This window comes from Hylobates moloch, unplaced genomic scaffold (assembly GCF_009828535.3).
Source record: "Hylobates moloch isolate HMO894 unplaced genomic scaffold, HMol_V3 SCAFFOLD_1, whole genome shotgun sequence".
In the NCBI taxonomy this organism is placed as follows: Eukaryota; Metazoa; Chordata; class Mammalia; order Primates; family Hylobatidae; genus Hylobates; species Hylobates moloch.
Window position 1 is genome coordinate 98,650,821 of NW_026652276.1, and position 18,981 is coordinate 98,669,801.

An 18,981-nucleotide genomic window follows, 5' to 3' on the forward strand; every position below is an offset into this window, starting at 1 on the left:
AGAGCCAGCCAACTCAGCCAATGTGGGCTGGTGGCATCTCACAGCATGGTTCTCAGGAAGACGAAGGCTGGTCCAGACCAAGTTGTCTTACTAGAAGACCTTGGCACAGGGCAGTAACTTCCAATGCAACTCAGAACAAAGCCTGGGGATCTGCAGGTGCTGGTGACCAGCCATCGGCTACCTTAGCTAGGATAACAATTTTAGACCCTAGAAGTCTCTATTTGTATTTGTCAACCATCAAAGGCAAGGCATCACATTGTACCATCCAGTCTTGCCTCCTTTGCTGCACCAAGCAAAATGAGAGACAACTTCTCTAACAGGCACTTTTTCCTTCTGCAGGCTTTTTTTCTTTCTTTTTTTTTTTTTTTTTGGATACAGGATCTCACTCTGTTGCCCTGGCTGGAGTGCAGTGGTGCGATCATAGCTCACTGCAGCCTCAACCTCCAGAACTCGAGCAATCCTCCCACTTTAGCCCCCTGAGTATCTGGGACTATAGGCATGCCCCACTATGCCTGGTGAATATTTTTGTTTATTTTTTGCAGAGATGAATTCTCACTACATTGCCCAGGCTGGTCTCAAACTCCTGGGCTCAAGCCATCCTCTCACCTCTGCCTCCTAAAGTGCTGAGATTAAAGGCATGAGTCACTACGCCAAGCATTGGCAAGCTTTTGTTTTCTTTTAGCAGTTATTTTGTATTCTGTTTGCTAATTCCAATATGTGGAGTCCTTGGAGGTCTAATCATACTGTTTCTGCTGACTCAGTCATGGGGGGTTGTTGCTTCTCTGAACTTGAAAATGCTAATAGTTGGCTGATCTTAATTTGTCAAAATCCTGAGGGATCTAATTGAGCTTTCCCAAGAAAGTCACTGGATTGATGTCAGCCAAGAATCTGGGGGCTTCCGACCCTACAGCACTAATTCACTAGACCATGTAGGAAACAGCATCGAGTGCCACATTCAGAAAAGTAGTCTGAGGATTCCACTTTCAGGGAAGGCTTGTTAGCCCAAACCAAGGAGGGTTTTTTTGTTTTTTGTTTGTTTGTTTGTTTTTTTGGCATGTTCCCTTAGCAACTTCCACTGAAGGCAGAGTCCTTCTGGGGTCCCGAGTTATGTAAGGGTCTGTCATAAACTCCCACGCTGCATAAGCCAAAGACTTGTTCTTGAAGCCACTAAGCCCTGAGGCTGTAGGACCTTAGTGTTGGCAGATGTCTCTAGTTAGCCTGTGGCTTCAGTACACACTGTATCGTCCTGTTTCAGCTTCAATATTTGGCCTCTAAACTTGGATTTGAGGGCTTTTGGTGTTTTGAGACAGAATCTCCCTCTGTTGCCCACACTGGAGTGCTGTGGCGTTATCTCAGCTCACTGCAACTTCGTACTCCCAGGTTCAAGCGATTGTCCTGCCTCAGCCTACCGAGTAGCTGGGACTACAGGGCATGCGCCACCATGCCTGGCTAATTTTTGTATATTTAGTAGAGATGGGGTTTCACCATGTTGGCCGGGCTGGTCTTGAACTCCTGACCTCAAGTGATCCATCCACCTTGGCCTCCCAACATGCTGGGATTACAGACGTGAGCCACCGTGCCTGGCCTGGCTTTGAGTTTTGAAACAGCTCATTGTACCCTTGCCAGCACTTCTAGGTATTTACATGACAAGGGATTCTGGGACATCAAGTATACCCCACCACCCAAAGAACCCTTACAGTATCCCACACGCCTGGCCCCCCATTTTCTTAGCCCACTAAGGGGAGTGTCTCACCGGCTATATTACCAAGAGCCCACACTGCCTGTTCACACACAGCCACGTTGGAGGAAGACAGGAGCTTGATTAAGGGCTGGATGGCTCCCCCTTCTACCACGGCGCGAGTCTGCTCCGACGTCCCCGAAGCGATGTTGGTCAGGGCCCAGGCAGCCTCAAACTGCAAGCAGGGGTAAAGTGATGACTTCAGGAACTCCACCATCCTGGGAATGAGGCCTGCTTCAATGACCAGTTTCAGAGGGGGGTTCTTTTCCTGGGATAGCATTTTCCTATGCAATGAAAGAGAGGGGAGGGGAGGGGGAGGTCATGTGAGGGAGGTATTAAGGACCTCCTTTTAGGCCAGGTGCAGTGGCTCACACCTGTAATTCCAGCACTTTGGGAGGCCAAGGCGGGCAGATCACTTGAGGTCACGAGGTCAGGAGTTTGAGACCAGCCTGGCCAACATGGTGAAACCCCGTCCCGTCTCTACTAAAAATACAAAAATTAGATGGGTGTGGTGGTGCATGCCTGTAATCTCAGCTTCTCTGGAGGCTGAGGCAGGAGAATCACTTGAACCCAGTAGGCGGAGGTTGCAGTGAGCCAAGATCATACCATTGCACTCCAGCCTGGTTGACAGAGTGAGACTCCATCTCAAAAGAGAAAAAAAGAACCTCCTTTTATACATGTTCTTGGCATTCCTAACTATCAGATGAGCCACATAGCTGGGCCGGAGCTACTTAACATCCGAATGTTCAGCCAATAGCATTTTTCAGTGTTAAGTCAACATTTTCCCCTTTAAGGTATTATCTACAAGATGAAATTTCTGTAGAGGCCAATGTAAATTAAGCAATTCATCTCTGACAACACATCGAACCTTTTAAATTGCCCTCAAGGACAGTGTAGAATAGCAATTTCGTCTTTTAGATGGGCTAGCCTTTTCCTGTGTTTTACGAGCATGTTGCCAATGCCAAGAAACCAAATAGGCCACTGGAGCTCCAGCCATCAGAGCTCATTGCTAGCTATGAACCTGCAACAGCAGAAGTCTGTTTGGAGATACCTGGCTGTCTGGGTGGCCTGGAAACATAGGACTGGATCTGAGCTATTCACACCTTTGATTATTTCACCCAGAGTGAGGCTGACCTGCAAGGAGAGACACATTCAGGTCAGATTCTCTGCCAAAATGAGCTGTAAACATCACCTACTCCAGCCATCATCCGATTAAAACAGCCTGGCTTGAACAGGATGTCCCATCTTGCGTGCTGTCCTATATTTGGGGAGGGGGAAATAGAGTCCACAGATCTCACAGATCTGTGTGTCCCTTCCCATGCTTAGGGGAGAAGTAATTCCTATCATTAGTTGGATCCCAAGAACATTTTTATCCCATGCAGTAAGAATGTGCTAGTGGATACAAAACAAAATGGCAGACTAAGGACATCCAAAAAATTCTCTCCTCCATAGAGGCAAGGAGAAAACTGACAAAAATAGAATCAACTTTTTTAGCGCTGTAGAAATTGACCAAAGGCTTGCAGCCAATTGTTTTATTCAAGCCAGGAAGTGTTTATCCAAGAAAGACAGCTGAATCTCAGTAAGAAGCATGAGAGCTGTGTGGCATTTTGACTTGCCCTATTCCCACCCACCCTCAGCTCCATGGTAGCTTTGAAAACCAACAGTCCACAATCATTGTGAAAAACCAACAGCCTCACAGCCACCAGAAGAGGCAAAATAGGTAGGTGCTCCTTTGGAGCCTCATTCCCAGAAAATTATTTGATCTGTCTGGTCATTCCCTGAAAGATCCCACTTACAGACTATTGTGACTCAGAGCTTACTCAATATGAAAAGGCTTTTCCCTAAGAATGTTCATTGAAAACAGAGGAAGTTGTTTAACTTCACAGCTACCTGAGAGGTTGAATAAGAGTTGGGATAAACAACAGGCTAACAAAAAAACTTGAAAAGGAATATCATGTATAGGGCTATGCATATGCTTAAAAACAACAACAACAACAACAACAACAAAAAAAACTAAGACCCTCAGCTCTTACCTCTCACTGACTTTGAGGCTCTGTGCAAACAGGAAGTGAAGGCTTATGTCAGAATTGTCAACTGCCTGGCTGAGTGGTGAAGGCATGCCCCCAACACAGAGGTTCTTGGCAAAAATTGAGTGTTTTTTTCTTCGTGGTTCCAAGTGTTAAAATAAGTCTCTAATTATTAGTTGACCACTAAGCAAACCAAGCAGACACTTCAGCAGCCACACATCACAAAAAAATACAGATTTTAGATAATTAGTTCAGAAACTACTAAACAAGCACACCCAGCAACAACAACAAACCCTGGGGCAATGAAAATCTGATTTCTAGAGTTGTCACACTATTTTAGATGACTAGTTTTCAACAAAGATTGTGAGACAAGCAAAGAAAGTGTGACACACACATATACATATATATGTGAAAAAAGCAATCAATAGAAATAGTCACTGAGGAGACCAGATGTTGAACTAGACAAAGATTTTAAATATAGTCAAAGAACTAAACCATGACTAAAGAACTAAAGTGCAAAAATGGTGTGTCACTAAATAGAGAATATCAGTGAACAGATATCAGTTATTGGAAGGAGCCAGATACAAATTCTGGAATTGGAGAATACAATAACTGAAACAAAAAATTCGCTGAAGGAGCTTAACAGCAGATTTAAGCAGACATAATAAAGCAGCGGCGAAGCCAAAGATAGGTGAATTGGAATTGTCCAGTCTGAGGAAGATAACACACAAAAGAGACTGAAGATGAAAATTGAGAGATCTTTAGAGATCTGTGGGACATCATCAAGGATACCAACAAATGCAGAATAGGAAGGAGAAGAGGGAAAGAGGCAGAAAGTATATTTAAAGAGATAATGGCCAAAGAAATTCCCAAATCCAATAGAGTAATTAGTCTACACATCTGAAAAGCTCAATGAACTCCAAATGGAATAAATCCCAAGATCCAGACATATTATAATCTAACTGTTGAAAGCCAAAATTACAGAATCAAAAACATTGAAACCAGCAAAAGAGAAGCAATTAATGTACAAAGCCTCAATAAGATTAACAGCTGATTTCTTATCAGAAATCATCAAGGCCAAAAAGCTGAGGTGCAGTGAGCCAAGATTGCAGCATTGCACTCCAGCTTGGGTGATAAGAGTGAAATTCCATCTCGAAAAAAAAAAAAAAAAAAAAAACTTTACCAACTTTACAAAAAAAAATTTCTCACTCATTCTTTGAGGCTAGTATTACTCTGATACCAAACCAAGGATATTACAAGAAAAGTATACACTAATATCCCTTATAACTACTGATGCAAAAATTCAACAAAATAGGAGGAAACCAAATGCCTAAACGTATGAAACATATGGTCAACGTATTGGTCATCATGATGAATTAGGATTTAATTCAGGAGTGGTTTAACATGTGAAAAAAATCAACATAGTACCCTGTATTAAGGGGAGAACCCACATGATCCTCTCAATGCAGAAAAAACATTTAACAAAATTCAACATACTTCCATAATAAAAAAAAAAAAACACTCAACAAACTGGCATAAAAGGAAACTTCTTCATTCTGATAAAGGCATCTACAAAAAACTCAGAGGTAGCTCATACTTAATGGTGAAAGTCTAAAAGGTTTCCCCCAAGATCAGGAATAAGACAAGGATGTTACTCTTTTTACTTTTATCCAACATGGCATTGGAAGTTCTAGATGCATTAATTAGGCAACAAATAAAGTGCACCCAGATTGGAAAGGAAGAAATAAAACTATTTGCAAGTGATATAATCTTATATGTAGAAAATCCTAAGGAATTTACACGAAAAGCCTAGAGCTAATAAAGTTCAGCTAGGTTGCAGAATTGATATACAAAAATTGTAACTTTACACACTAGCAGTGATCAAAAATCAAAATAAAGCAATTCAATTTACAATATAAAAAGAATAAAACACTTAGTAATAAATTTATCGAAAGAAATCCAAGAGTTATATGCTGCAAACTGTAAAAAAAAATTAAATAAATAAATAAAGAGGACTGAAATGAAAAGGTATCCCATGTTCATGGACTGGAAGACTTAACATTGTTAAGATGGCAATACTCCAACCTTATAAGTTCAATGACTGCATTCTATAGGTTCGATGCAATCTCCATCAAAATCAGAGCTGCCTTTATTGTAGAAATTGACAAACTGATTTTAAAATACATATGGAAATACGAGGGATCCAGAACAGCCAAAATTATATTAAAAAAAAAACAAAGCTGGAAGACTCACACTTCCCAATTTCAAAACTTACCACAAAGCTACAGTAATCAAACATTTTTTTGATGACATAAAGATAAACATATAGATTGATGGAAGAGAACTGGGAGTCCACAAATGAACCCTCACATTCATGGTCAATTGATTTTTTTGGTAAAGTTACCAAGACAATTCAATGAGTAGAAAATAGTCTCAAATAATTGTACTGGTACAACTATATATCACACGCAAAAGCACAAAGTTGGACTCCCACTCTCACCATTTACAAAAAGTAACTCCAAATGGCTCAAAGGCCTAAAAGAGCTAAAATTATAAGCTCTTAGAAAGAAATATAGGCATAAATCTTTGTGACCTTAGATTAGGCAATGAATTCTTAGATATAGATGCCTAAAACACAAACAACCAAGAAAATAAACTAGACTTCTTCAAAATTAAAAAATTTTATGCTTCAAAAGATACTATCAAGAAAGCAAAAAGACAACCCACAGAACAGAATATATTTGCAAGTCATATCTGCTAAGGTTTAATACCTAGAATATACAAAGAATTCTTACAACTCAATAAAAAAATTTATTTGACTTAAAAATGGACAAAAGGCTTGAATTTTTTTTTGGTGGGGGGACACAGTCTCACTCTGTTACTCAGGCTGGAGTGCAGTGGCACAATCTCAGCTCACTGCTCAAGCTTTTCTCCTGCTTCAGCTTCCCGAATAGCTGGGACTACAGGTGCATGCCACCACACCCAGCTAATTTTTATATTTTTAGTAGAGATGGGATTTCACCATGTTGGTCAGGATGGTCTCGAACTCCTGACCTCAAGTGATCCACCTGCCTCAGCCTCCTAATATGCTGGGATTATAGGAGTGAGCCACCAGGCCTGGCTAATTTTAGTATTTTTCGTAGATATGCAGTTTCACCATGTTGGCCAGGCTGGTCTCGAACTCCTGAGCTCAAGTGATCCTCCTGCCTCAGCCTCCCAATGTGCTGGGATTACAGACATAAGCCACCATGCCCAGCATCTGCTTTTGTCATCACATTGCTCTTCTTATAAGAATCATCGAATGCCAGGCCCACCCAGATAATCCAGGATCACCTCTCTATCTCAATATCCTTAACTTAATCACATCTGCTACATCCCTTTCGTCACAGGGTAACATTCACAGTTTTGGGGATTAGAAGATGTAGACACTTGGGGTGCCATCATACAGCCTACCACAAAGAGTGAAACAGGCTTAGTACATAACCCAGTTATTCTCAGTGGAACTGAAGACACCCATCCACACAAAAACTTGTACACAAATGTTAATAACAGCACTCATCATAATAACCAAAAAGTGGAAACAACTCAAATGTCCCCCAACTAATAAATGGATAAACAGGCCAGGCGTGGTGGCTCATGCCTGTAATCCCAGCACTTTGGGAGGCCAAGGCAGGCAGATTGCTTGAGGTCAAGAGTTCGAGACCAGCCTGGCCAACATGGTGAAACCCCGTCTCTAGTAAAATATAAAATTAGCGGGTGACGCATGCCTGTAATCCTAGCTACTCGGGAGTCTGAGGCAGGAGAATGGCTTGAGCCTGGGAGACAAAAGTTGCAGTGAGCTGAGATTGTGCCATTGCATTCCAGCCTGGGTGACAGAGTAAGACTCCATCTCACAAATAAATGGATAAACAAGATGTGGTCTATCCATACAACAGAATATCATTCTGCCCAAAAGGAATGAAGTATTGATACGTGCTAGAACATGGATGAACTTTGAAAACATAAAAGCTCAATACAAAAGCTCACATGTTGTATGATTGCATTTACAGGGAATGTCTAGAATAGGTCATTTCAGAGAGGCAGAAAGTAGACTAGTGTTTGCAGAGACTGTGGGGGATGAGGAATGGGGAGTGACTCCTGAATGACTGTGGAGTTTCTATTTGAGGTGATGAATAGGTTCTGGAATTAGCTAGTGGCAATGGTTGCACAACTTTGTGACTATGCTGGAAACCACTGATTAGGTACTTAAAGAGTGAATTTTGATGCGAATGATACCTTCATTGCTTTAAAAAATATGCTAATACGACAGGCACAGTGGTTCATGCCTGTAAACCCAGCACTTCAGGAGGCTGAGGCAGACAGATCACAAGGTCAGGAGATTGAGACCATTCTGGCTAACACGGTAAAACACCGTCTCTACTAAAAATACAAAAAATTAGTCAGGTGTGGTGGTGGGCACCTGTAGTCCTAGCTACTAGGGAGGCTGAGGCAGAAGAATTGCTTGAACCCCGGAGGCAGAAGTTGCGGTGAGCCAAGATCGTGCCATTGCACTCCAGCCTGGGCGACAGAGTGAGACTCCGTCTCAAAAAAAAAAAAAAAAAGTGCTAATATGGGACCAAAAGAAAAACAACTTTTTGGGACTTTTTGTTGTTGTTGTTTGTTTTTGAGATGGAGTCTCACTCTGTCACCCATGGGTTGAAGTGCAGTGGCACGATCTTGGCTTAGTGCCACCTCTGCCTCCTAGGTTCAAGCGACTCTCCTGCTCAGCCTCCTGAGTAGCTGAGATTACAGGCACACACCACCAAACTAGGCTAATTTTTGTATTCTTAGTAGAGATGGGGTTTCACCATGTTGGCCAGGCTGGTCTCGAACTCCTGACCTCAGGTGATCCATCTACCTCAGCCTCCCAAAGTGCTAGGATTACAGGCGTGAACCACTGTGCTTGGCCTTTTTTTCCTTTTGTTTCATACCTTCCTCGGATGGAGGGATTCTAGGGACTGCTCCAAACAAATGAAGCTAACTAGAGATATAGTTCGGACTCCTGTGGCAATTCAGAGAATGACTGTACACATTTCCCTGATGAATGGGAATGCGTCATTGGACCCACTTGGCAGAAATGGAACCAGTCTCTGCCCTCTATGAGACCTAAACCGAGCAGGGTAAAAAGGGTGCATGTGGGTAGTTAAGGTAGGACAGACAGTGATGTACTCCAAAAGAATATAGAGACGCCATTATTGAGGTGCTAAGAAGGAAAACGTCCTGGTCAAGACATTCGGTATTCACAGAAACCAGACTAACCTTGAAGTCAACCCAGGATCTGCATTTAATAAGGTTGGGGTAGATGGAGAAGGGAAGACGGGACAGAAGTCAAAGTGTTAGGAAAGACCTCACCCATCCACGGACTAGATGCCTCTACTGAGAAATAACCTTCACCCACCCTCATTTCCTCAGTTTTCAGGCTTAGGGGTAGCAAGTAAATTTTCAATTAGAAATATCACATTTTTGGCCAGGTACAGTGGCTCACACCTATAATCCCAGCACTTTGGGAGTCTGAGACAGGCGGGTCACTTGAGTCCAGGGGTTGGAGACCCTCCTGGGAAACATGGCAAAATCCTGTCTCTACAAAAAAAAATACAAAAATTCACCGGGCATGATGGTGAGTGCCTGTAGTCCCACATACTCTGGAAGCTGAGGCGGGAGGCTCGCTTGAACCCAGGGAGGTTAGGGCTGCAATGAGCTCTGATTGTGCCACTGCACTCTATCCTGGGTGACAGAGTGAGACCCTGTCTCAAAAAATAAAAAGTAAAATAAAAGAAATAGCACCATCTCCATCCCCCACTAGAACCTAGATTCCAGACTCAGAGCCATAGGAGTAATGGCCATTAGCCTTTTGTCAAAGGCAGTTTAGCTCAAACCATAATCTCTTCACTCCTTTCTTTAAAAGCCCAAAAAGAGAGTTTGCAAGTTCTGAATCTATTATCCAGCCAGAGACACTTGCTAAGAACATATTTTGCCCAAGACTACTCTAAACACTACGTACTGACCGCCACCCCTTTGGCTGGTTTTTCAGAAGGCATGTCAGGGCAGAAGCTTGTGATATTCCTTCTCTTTAAGGTCTGTTCATCTTTCTTGGCCTTTCGGAGCTCCAGGCTGACTGCCATCCTCTGCTGTCGCCTCAGCTAGTGAGGAAAAGAAATTGGAGCATTTAGAACCAGGAGCGGGGATGTCACCACATTTAGAACCAGGAGTGGGGATGTCACATTTAGTCTGTCAAACATGTTTCAAAGCATCTGATTTCATTTTTACATATACAATAAATAGGCTGGAAGAGTTCAGATCACACAGTTAGTAAATCATCTCAGCTCTGTTCACCTCCTCTTCTGTTTTCTGCTACACCACGTCTAGAAAATAATTTGATCTTCCTTCCAAAATAAAGCAAGACCATGCACAACCCTGATAGGCCAGGATTCTCAGCTATAAAAACACCCCAGCAAAGCATCCCATTGCCCTAAGTCTGAACACATCTTCATTGATGCTGATGATTTCCTGAAGAATATGGCTTCTTCCTAAATGTGCCCAGGCCTTTTCAGTGGTGGCTAGGATAGGTGGTGCTGGGGACGATTAGGGCACTGCCCATGTCCTAGATGCCCTGATCATTTCCACTATATTTATATATATTATATATATATATATATTTTTTGTTTGTTTTTGTTTTTGAGATAGAGTCTCACTCTGTCACCCAGGCTGGAGTGCAGTGGCATGATCTCAGCCCACTATAAACTCTGCCTCTGGGGTTCAAGCCATTCTTGTGCCTCAGCCTCCCAAGTAGCTGGGATTACAGGCATGTGTCACCACACTCGGCTATGTTTTGTATTTTTAGTAGAGATGGGGTTTCTCCATGTTGGCCAGGCTGCTCTCATATTCCTCGGCTCAAGTGATCCACCTGCCTCAGTCTCCCAAAGTGCTGAGATTACAGGCTGAGCAACTGTGCATGGCCCATTTCCACTATTAATGAAACCTGTCTATAAGCCATTAAAGCCTTCATCCCCAAGACTACATACTGAGGGAGATTAAAATTAAAACAAGGCTGGGCATGGTAACTCGTGCCTGTAATCCTAGTACTTTGGGAGGTCAAGGCAGTAGGATCATTGAGGCCAGGAATTCCAGACCAGCCTGGACAACATAGCAAGAACCTGTTTCTACCAAAAAAAAATTAGCTGAGCATGGTAGCATGCTCCTGTAGTCCCAGCTACTTGGGAGGCTGAGGTGGGAGGATCCCTTGAGCCAGGGAGGTCTAGGCTGCAGTGAGCTACAATTGTACCACTGCACTCCAGCGTGGGCAATAGAGTGAGACCCTGCCTCTAAAAATCTCTCTATCTCTCTCTCTCAATCTCTCTCCCCACCTCCCCCACCTTATGTCAGTTAATGACTCAAACTTTATAGTATTAAGGATCCTGAGGAAATGACCTAACCTTTCTAGATAGCTGAGTTTGGGCTGAAGACATTTCAGGAGCAATTATAAAGAAGTCACCATGTATTAGATACTTTTGGTTCCTTAAGCTACTTAATTCTTGTTTGAAAAAGGGTCATCAGCCAGGCTTGGTGGCTCACGCCTGCAATCACAGCACTTTGGGAGGCCAAGGCAGGAGGATTGCTTGAGCTCAGGAGTTCAAGACCAGCCCGGCCAACATAGTGAGAACCTGTCTCTACAAAGAAACAAAAAATTAGCCAGGCATGGTGCTACTTGGGAGGCTGAGGTGGGAGGATCACTTGAGCCTGGGAGGCAGAGGCTGCGGTGAACTATCATCATGCCACTGTACTCCAGCCTGGATGACAGAGTGAGGCCATGTATCAAATAATAAAAAGAAAAAATTTAAAAGGGTCATGGTGGCATTATATAGCAAGGCAGGAACACCTTTGGGAATCAATGAGCCCATCATATTGTTGCCCCATCACTAGGCAGGTCTTCCCTGTAAAAACTTTTGTACCTTTCTTCTCCTTGGCAGGCCCTTCCTGTTGCTGTGAAGACTCAATTCGTTTGTCCTCACTGATTTCCTTTAATTTGCAGTGGTCCTAGAAGCCAGACAGCTTCATTGTTGGAATAGGTTACTGTAAGAGTGATTTGGTTCCTGGGCCAGGCACGGTGGTTCAACGTATAATCCCAGCACTTTGGGAGGCCGAGGCAGGGGGATCACGAGGTCAGGAGATCAAGACCATCCTGGCCAACATGATGAAACCCCGTCTCTACCAAAATACAAAAAAAAATTAGCCAGGTGTGGTGGTGGGCGCCTGTAGTCCCAGCTACATGGGAGGCTGAGGCAGGAGAATTGCTTGAACCCAGGAGGCAGAGGTTGCAGTGAGCCAAGATCACGCCATTGCACTCCAGCCTGGTGACAGAGCAAGACTCCATCTCAAAAAAAAAAAAAAAAAAAAAAAAGATTTTGTTCCTGATGGTGGCCTAACCAGGCTGCTGTGACCCTGTGCTTCCCTCATTCTCCTAATCAGGCTTCTGGATTCCCAAGGTGGAGCTAAACTTATACGATGCCAGTCAAGATACAGAGATGGGGGCTGGGCGCGGTGGCTCATGCCTGTAATCTCAGCACTTTGGGAGGCCAAGGCAGGCAGATCACTTGAGACCAGGAGTTTGAGACCAGGCTGGCCAACATGGCAAAACTCTGTCTCCCACTAAAAATACAAAAAATTAGCCGGGCGTAATGGTGCACACCTGTAATCCCAGCTACTTGGGAGGCTGAGGCCCGAGAATCGCTTGAACCTGGGAGGCAGAGGTTGCAGTGAGCTGAGATCACACTGCTGCACTCCAGCCTGGACTATGAAGCAAGTCTTCATCTCAAAAATAAAAAGATACAGAGACGGAGGACAGAGCTAGCAACAGAAAACTATGCGACCAAAGAAGCTGGGTGAGTGTTAGAATCCATATACACAGCACAGACCCCCAGTCCCCAGCCCTGGGCTCAACCTGGCAGCCTGGACTTCTCAGTTTCAAGTCCTGTTTCTACAAGGCATGCCTGTTGGCCATACCTATATGCTGACATTTTAGCTCCTTTGTAAGCCTCCTTGGTAAGCTGACATGAGCAGCTGTAAACACCTGTATACTGGCCCTTGGGGAAGCCATCCAGTCCCTTGGAGATAAACAGCGGCCTGGTTTTTTTTTTTTTTTTTTTTTTTCAGATGAAGTCTCACACTGTCGCCCAGATGGAGTGCAGTGGCGCAATCTCGGCTCACTGCAACCTCCACTTCCCAGGTTCAAGCAGTTCTCCTGCCTCAGCCTCCCAAGTAGCTGGGATTACAGGCCCCCGCCACCATGCACATCTAATTTTTTGTATTTTTAGTACAGATGCGGTTTCACCACGTTGGCCAGGCTGGTGTCGAACTCCTGACCTCAAGTGATCCGCCCACTTCGGCCTCCCAAAGTGCTGGGATCACAGGCATGAGCCATCACACCCAGCCCAGCCTGGTTTTTTTTTTTGGTTTTGTTTTAGAGACAGGGTCTGGCTCTGTCACCCAGATTGGAGTGCAGTGGCGCAATCACAGTTCACTGCAGCCTTGAACTCCTGGGCTCAAGCAATCCTCCTGCCTCGGCCTCCAGAGTAGCTGAGACTATAGGCACACGCCACCACACCTGGCGATTTTTTGTTTTTGTAGAGTTGGAGGTCTTGGTATGTTACCTAGGCTGGTCTAGAACTCCTGTCCTCAAGCGATCCTCCCACCTTGGCCTCCCCCAAAGTGCTGGGAACACAGGCATGAGCCACCACACCAAGCTAAGCAGCCCTGTTTTATGGATGAAGAAACTGGGGTTCTGAAATTGAATAATTGCAAGATTCCGGGGAAACTTTGATTTGATTCCACAGTTGTCTGGCTCCTAAGTCCACATGCTTTCGTCTTCCCCACCTTTAATATTTTATGATGAAAAGAGCAAACATACAGAAAAGTTGGAAGGATGATTCAGGGAAACACCTAGGCATCTATCTAAAGAATCTTTTGCTATATTTGCCTTTTCAACCCATCTCTCCACCACCCCCCCGCCCCCGGCTTTTTTTTTTTTTTTTTTTTTTTTTGAGATGGAGTTTCTCTCTTGTAGACCAGGCTGGAGTGCAATGGCGCGATCTCAGCTCACTGCAACCTCTGCCTCCCGGGTTCAAGCAATTCTCCTGCCTCAGCCTCCCAAGTAGCTGGGATTACAAGTACATGCCACCACTCCCAGGTCATTTTTGTATATTTAGTAGAGACAGGGTTACACCATGTTGGCCAGGATGGTCTTAACCTCCTGACCTTGTGATCTGCCCGCCTCAGCCTCTCAAAGTGTTGGGATTACAGGCATGAGCCACCGCACCTGGTCTCTTCACCCCGTTTTTTATGCAGATTGCACTGGTCCCTGAAGCAGGTGGGTGCTTCATACTCACAGATGCATCTTTGCCTCGGTACTTAAATTTTCTCCGCCTCTCTTCTAGAGCATCTAAGGTCGGCATATTGACTGGAAGTAGTAAGTTACCTGCAGGTTGGACAGGAACAAAGAAATTTTCAGTGCCCATTGTGTGGGTTATTATGTCAGTATCATCAGGCTCTAACCCTTAAAGCGCTCACAGTGGAGCAAAGGGCAGACCCAGGAAGCTAACTTTTTTTTTTTTTTTTTGAGACAGAGTCTCGCTCTGTCATCCAGGCTCGAGTGCAGTGGCGGGATATCAGTTCACTGCAATCTCCACCTCCCGGGTTCAAGTGGTTCTCCTGCCTCAGCCTCCCAAGTAGCTGGGACTATAGGCGCCTGCCACCACGCCTGGCTAATTTTTTTATTTTTAGTAGAGATGGGGTTTCACCACGTTGGCCAGGCTGGTCTTGAACTCCTGACCTTGTGATCCGCCCACCTTGGCCTCCCAAAGTCCTGGGATTACAGACATGAGCCACCATGCCCAGCCAGCATTTTTTATTTTTTGGGACCAGAGAAGCTGAGTGAGAGTTAGAATCCATATACACAGCACAGACTCCCCATCCCCAACCCTTGGGCTCAACCTGGCAGCAAGAACAACAGTATGGATTTCTCAGTTCCGTGTTCTATTTCTGCAAGGCCTGTTTGTTGGCATCAGGGTCTCACTCTGTCACCCGGGCTGGAGTGCAGTGGCACAATCACGGCTCACTCCAACCTCGACCTCCTGGACTCAAGTGATCCACCACCTCAGCCTCTTGAGTAGCTGGGACTACAGGCATGAGCCACCACACCTGGCTTATTTTTGTTTTTCATTTGTTTGTTTGTTTGTGTGTGTAGACTCGGCGTTTCACCATGTTGCTCAGGCTGGTCTTGTACTCCTGAGCTCAAGTGATCCTCCCACCTCAGCCTCCCAAAGTGCTGGGATTACAGGTATGAACCTGAAGTCAGCTTCTATAAGCATCACCACGCCAGCTCAGTGGACTGTGAGAACTGTGGGAGCACCAAGAAGACCAACGCTGGGCATAGCAGTAAAGGAAACCTTTTAAAGGTGCTTTGGCTTCAAGTGGGTCCTCAACGAGGCAGATGGGCTGGTTGTCATATATAGAAGCCTTTCATACCAGGTGCAGTGGCTCATGCCTACAATCCCAGCACTTTGGAAGGCCAAGGCAGGTGGATCACTTGAGGCCAGGAGTTCGAGATCAGCTTGGGCAACGTGGTGAAACCCCCGTCTCTCCTAGAAACACAAAAATTAGCCAGGCATGGTGGCAGACACCTGTAATTCCAGCTATTTGGGAGGCTGAGGCAGGAAGATCACTTGAATCTGGGAGGCGGAGGTTGCAGTGAGTCGTGATTGCACCACTGTACTCGAGCCTGGGCGACAGAGTAAGATTCTGTCTCAAAAAGAAAAAGAAAAAGATAAAGAAGACTTTCACACAGTGTGTCTGAGGAGTTACAAATCAGGCATATGTACAGGGCGGTGAGGAGACCCGCCAAGGCTGCAACAGGTAAACCCCACACCCAATGCACCAGCACATGGGGTCAGGACAGTCTCAAGCACAAGTCACTGAGAATCCTTCAGTAGGCTGCCTCCACCCCATTCCACTCCACTCCACCACCATCACCTCTTACCCACACTACTGCAGTTGCCTTCCAGCTGGTCTCCCTGCTTCTCCCATTGCCTTATTCCAGTCTGTTCTTTGCACAGAGTACATGTGATTGTGGATCACCTGAGGTCACGAGTTCGAGACCAGCCAGACCAACCCCATCTCTACTAAAAGTACAAAATTAGCCAGGCATGGTGGCGGGCACCCGTAGTCCCAGCTACTTGGGAGGCTGAGACAGGAGAATGGCTTGAACCCCGAGGGCGAAGGTTGCAGTGAGCCAACATAGTACCACTGCACTCCAGCCTGGGCAACAGAGCAAGACTCCATCTCAAAAAAAAAAAAAAAAAAAAAACCTGATTAGTCAGGCACAGTGGCTCATGCCTGCAATCCCAACAACTTGAGAGGTTAAGGTGGAGAATTGCTTAAGGCCAGGTGTTCAAGACCAGCCTGGGCAAAAAAGCAAGACCCATCTCCACAAAAAATATAAAAATAAGCTGGGCATGGTGGCACATACCTGTAGTCTCAACTACTTGAGGCTGAGGTGGGAGGATTTCTGGAGCCCAGAAAGTCAAGGCTGCAGTGAGCTATGATTGCACCACTGCACTCCAGCCTGGATGACAGTGAGATCCTGTCTCAAAAGATAAAAAAGAAAAAGGAAAAAAAAAAACCAATGTTCTCTCTGGCCAGATGCAGTAGCTCACACCTGTAATTCCAGCACTGGGAGGTGGATGCGTTGCTTGAGCCCCGGAGCTGGAGGCTGCAGTGAGCCATGATTGCACCACTGCACTCCAGCCTGGACAACAGAGCCAGACCCTGTCCCCAAAACAAACAAACAAAAAAACCAAGAAGAATCTGATCTAACTCTCCTGCTTAAAAAAAACTCTCCTGGCTACCCATTAAGTTCAGAAGAAAATTCACTTTCTACACTGGCCCCAGCCCACTTCACCTCCAACAACTCTTTCCTTGATCATTGTGTTCTAGACCCCTGGGCTTCGTTATCAAGTGTTCCTGGTTCATTGTACTTGGGCCTTTGAAGGAGCTGCTCTGCCCAGGGTCTCTGCACACTTGGCTCCTCTTCAGTCTCTGCTTAAACATCTCTGAAAGCCCTTCTAACTGTCTTCCCAGTCTTATTTTCTTCTCAGCTTTAACCACTGCCTGATATTTTCTTATTTATCCATCTTCCTCCCCCTACTCCCCATGATAACAGTACTATGTGTGTCTTAGGCAGGGATTTCTTACCTCTTTCACAACACATGACAAAGTAGGTACGCAAATATTTGTCAAGGGAGGGTAGTGCGTGATACGAGACAGGGAGTTGGCCCTCAATTAGAGGTGGTTATTCAAATCAGGCCAAGTTTGAACCTTTTTTTAAATTGGAGGGAGTTTACTTTTGTGTTTTTGTTTTGCTTTTGAGACAGTCTTGCTCTGTCGCCCAGGCTGGAGTGCAATAAATAGTGTGATCATGGCTTACTGCAGCCTCAACCTCTTGAGCTCAAGTGATCCTCCTGCCTCAGCCTCCCGAGCAGCTAGGACTACAGGCACAAGCCACCATGGCTGGCTAATTTGTATTTTTTGTAGAGATGGGATCTCACTATGTTGCCCAGGCTGGTTTCAAACTCCTGGGCTCAAGCAATCCTCCCCCCTCAGCCTCCCAAAGCATTGGGATTACAGGCATGAGCCACTGCACCTGGCCCCAAGTTTGAATGTTCACAAGGCAGCAGGGAATATTTCTTACAGGTATGTAATATTCATCTGTTTCTGACCATACAATATGGTCCAGACTACATTATAGAAAAGAGAAAATTGGATAAAGAAAGTCAACTGACTCTCGTCTTCAGTGAATAGCAGCCAAGAATAGTTTTGGTAGAAAAGACTAATTCAGACATATCAATTTGAAAGGGGCAGTGTAGACAACTTGGAGATTTGCATCAGAGAATTTAGAGCTGGCTGGGCACAGTGGCTCACGCCTACAATCCCAGCACTTTGGGAGGCCAAGACGGGTGGATCACCTGAGGTCAGGAGTTCGAGACCAACCTGGCCAACATGACGAAACCCTGTCTCTACTAAAAATACAAAGATTAGCCAGGCGTGGTGGCACATATACCTGTAATCCCAACTACTTGAGAGGCTGAGGCAGGAGAATCGCTTGAACCTGGGAGGCGGAGGTTGCAGTGAGCCGAGATCAACCCACTGCACTCCAGCCTGGGCGACAGAGTGAGACTCTGTCTCAAAAAAAGTAATTTAGAGCCAAGACTGATGTTGTAAGAAGAGAGACAAGCTCTATGTAAGATCAGAACAAGGATCAAGTCTCGAGGATGCTCACATTAGGGCCCGAGGGAATGAAGAATTTGCAAAGAACCAGGATAAAGGAGGGAGTTGGAGACAGAACAACAGAGTTAGTGTCAGAGGCACTGCTGGTAACAGTAGTCACTGCGCCAGGGACAAGTCCCTAAAATGAAGCTCCAGCCACCCACAGCGAGACAGGAGCGACAGGAGAGCATGTCAGTTGAGCCTCAGAGCAGAGGAAACCAGCAGCCCACACCATCCCTCTGGGTTTCAGATCCTGGTGGCTCTGCCCGCTTTAAAGCATTAGTTTCCTCCAGAGCCTGGGAAAGAATAGCCTATATACCTTGTCTGCAAATCTGATCATGGGAAATGCAAATTAGTTCCTGGAATTGACCAATCTCTCCCACTCTCCGATCTCAAAGCCAGAGAGGTGGAGGGTGACACCTGGTTTAAACATTCATGAAGCTCTCAATCATTGTGAGTCACGTTGACCTCTTCCCCAACCAATGTGGACAAACGGACTTCAGTGAATCCAGAGTCCTTCAGTTGCTGCCCAGGGAGCCCTCACAGAAGTTGGCTTAAAATCATCTCAGGCTTTAGATTTCTTTAGTACAACTTCAAGCTCGAGGTAGCTTTACTCCTAGCAACACATCAGAACTCAGCATACCTGGGAAGGGAAGAAAACTACATTGCAAGACAGCCTCAGCACTGGGAGCTCAGGCTAGGAAACACTGGTGTCCTATCCAGATGCGTCTTTTTTTTTTTTTTTTTTTTTTGAGACAGTTTCATTCTTGTAGCCCAGGCTGGAGTGCAGTGGTGCAATCTCAGCTCACTGCAACCTCCGCCTCTGGGTTCAAGCAATTCTCCTACCTCAGCCTCCCGAGT

The 18,981-nt window shown here is 45.2% G+C and overlaps 1 protein-coding gene across 1 annotated transcript in view; it reads right to left on the bottom strand.

Moving 5' to 3' along the window:
• Positions 1-14,878, bottom strand: part of KPNA7 (karyopherin subunit alpha 7) — a 34,308-nt gene extending 19,430 nt beyond the window's left edge. The window contains exons 1-5 of the mRNA XM_032753397.1: positions 14,791-14,878; positions 14,187-14,275; positions 9,810-9,944; positions 2,790-2,872; positions 1,754-2,022 (exon numbers count right to left, since the gene is read on the bottom strand). Coding sequence (XP_032609288.1) covers positions 1,754-2,022; positions 2,790-2,872; positions 9,810-9,944; positions 14,187-14,252 — 553 coding nt within the window. The 5' untranslated portion in view covers positions 14,253-14,275; positions 14,791-14,878. The remainder of the gene's footprint in view (positions 1-1,753; positions 2,023-2,789; positions 2,873-9,809; positions 9,945-14,186; positions 14,276-14,790) is intronic.
• Between the last annotated feature and the right edge of the window lie 4,103 nt (positions 14,879-18,981).